Here is a 1,807-nt window from a genome sequence, read left to right as displayed (position 1 = left end):
AATTATATTACGAGCAACAACAAGTCCTCTCGATCGAACGATCGGGTCGAAAAATCACGAAGCGCAAAGTTCCGTCTATATAAGGAATCTTGTATTTTATTTAAAAAAATTGAAATTCTAAGACACAAAACATTTTTTAAACGTACTAGCTTGTATTTTTTGCTTCTATATATACCATAATCCAAATAATTACAAATCTCATAATAAGGAACAGAAATATTGAATTATGCAACGTCTCGTCCGGATGGATATATGTGTAGTGCGCCCTCTGCGCAGTTACCAACAGGCGATTTTAAAGATTCTAAAAACGCGCGTTTTTCTCGGTTCGCGCGCGAGTCGAGCGTCACCTCCCCGCCGTAGCGCTTCATTGCTTTTCCTGTTGTGCGTTCATCAACAGTGCGATTATTTTCTTTGCAAGATTTCGGTTATTTATCGAGTAAAAATGGGCAAGTCCATGCATAAATCGAGGAAGAGGAGGAGGTCATCGTCATCCAAGCATCGTGATCGCATTGAGGGTCTGGAAAACAAGATATCGCAGTTGATCGAGGTATTATCGAGGAGAGAGGTTGGATGTCCACATGTCGAGTCTTTATCGCCGACCGTGTCCTCGGCTCTCGCATGTCACACTGACCAAGAGTCGGATGCGGAGAGACCTTCTGACGACATCATTAGGGAGGACAGTCCCGGTCGAGCGAAATCTGCCTCTCAGGTGGCAGAAATGGCAAATCCTGCTAGACAGGTTAGGCCAGAGGATCCGCACGTTACAGGTGTGTACGTTCATCCCAGTTCTGTAATACAGACCGAGGAGTCGACACAACCTTTTCCGATTAATCGGAATACCTTTTCTTCTGTTGTAGCGGCGGTAAGTAACCTGCCAGACGATGGCTTGCCCACGTCCCCCCCGAGCAAGACGATAGTTTTGTCGGAGCCCGCTGCAGCAGAGGATTCGGCGGATACCTTAACTAGAGAGCTCTTCGGTGCCATAGGACAAATAGCAGAGACACAATCTTGGAACGACCTTGTTGTCCAGCAGTTGCGTGAGTTAATGCGGAAAGGCCTTCCCGCGGACCAGCGAGAAGCTCTGTTAAAGAAGTACTCTCCACCGGAGGAGGGAGAATTAGATTTCCTCAAGGCTCCTAAACTAAACATAGAGTGCAAATCGGCTCTGAAAAATAATGCTGTAGTCAAGAGAGATGAGTATGGCAGTGTTAATCACCATCAGGTTGGCTCCGCCCTCCTTGCTTTCGGAGAGGCATTGTCGGATCTTCTCAAACCGGAGACGCAAAGCTCCCTCAACGCCGAGGCTCGTGCTGCAATCGGTAAATTCAACGAAGGAATTAAGATCATAGCAGACCTATTCTATCGTCTTTCCTTGTCTAGACGGGCTCTTGTCAAGCCGACATTTAATATTATGGCCAAGAACACAGCCGATGCCATTCCGGTAGATAATTTATTGTTTGGCGCTTCGTTCGGTGAAGAAATTAAGAAGGCAGCCTCAATGGAGAAGTCGTCCAAGGACATTGTCAATGCGTCATTAACGCTCTCAAAAAAGACTCAGCAGCCAATTAAACGCCCGCTACAGACTGCACCCGTTAGGTCGGGAAATGCACGTGCCCCTGTATCGAGATCGAGACAGTTGGCGACAAGGAGAACAGGGGCGTCGAGCAGCAGTCACCAGTCGTCGCACCGCTACAGGCCCCGCTACAGGTCCCGTTCCAGGAGGCGTTAGAGGAAAATCAGGTAACCGTGGGCGGCAGGCTATCAGGCTTTTTATCCAAATGGAAGGAAATTACATCCGATCCAGTGA

The 1,807-nt window shown here is 47.7% G+C and overlaps 1 protein-coding gene across 1 annotated transcript; it reads left to right on the top strand.

The window, feature by feature from the left end:
* Nucleotides 1–385: 385 nt before the first annotated feature.
* Nucleotides 386–1,499, top strand: LOC112453602. Its single transcript, XM_025014445.1, has 3 exons — nucleotides 386–767; nucleotides 858–1,319; nucleotides 1,381–1,499. The coding sequence occupies exons 1-3, from the start codon at nucleotides 443–445 to the stop codon at nucleotides 1,443–1,445; spliced, it is 852 nt and encodes a 283-aa protein (XP_024870213.1). The 5' UTR covers nucleotides 386–442; the 3' UTR covers nucleotides 1,446–1,499.
* Nucleotides 1,500–1,807: the final 308 nt, after the last annotated feature.

This window comes from Temnothorax curvispinosus, unplaced genomic scaffold, assembly GCF_003070985.1.
Source record: "Temnothorax curvispinosus isolate PA1 unplaced genomic scaffold, ASM307098v1 QBEX01000312.1, whole genome shotgun sequence".
NCBI lineage: Eukaryota > Metazoa > Arthropoda > Insecta > Hymenoptera > Formicidae > Temnothorax > Temnothorax curvispinosus.
Note: the sequence above shows the minus strand (reverse complement) of the source record. Positions and strands in the feature narration are given on the sequence as shown.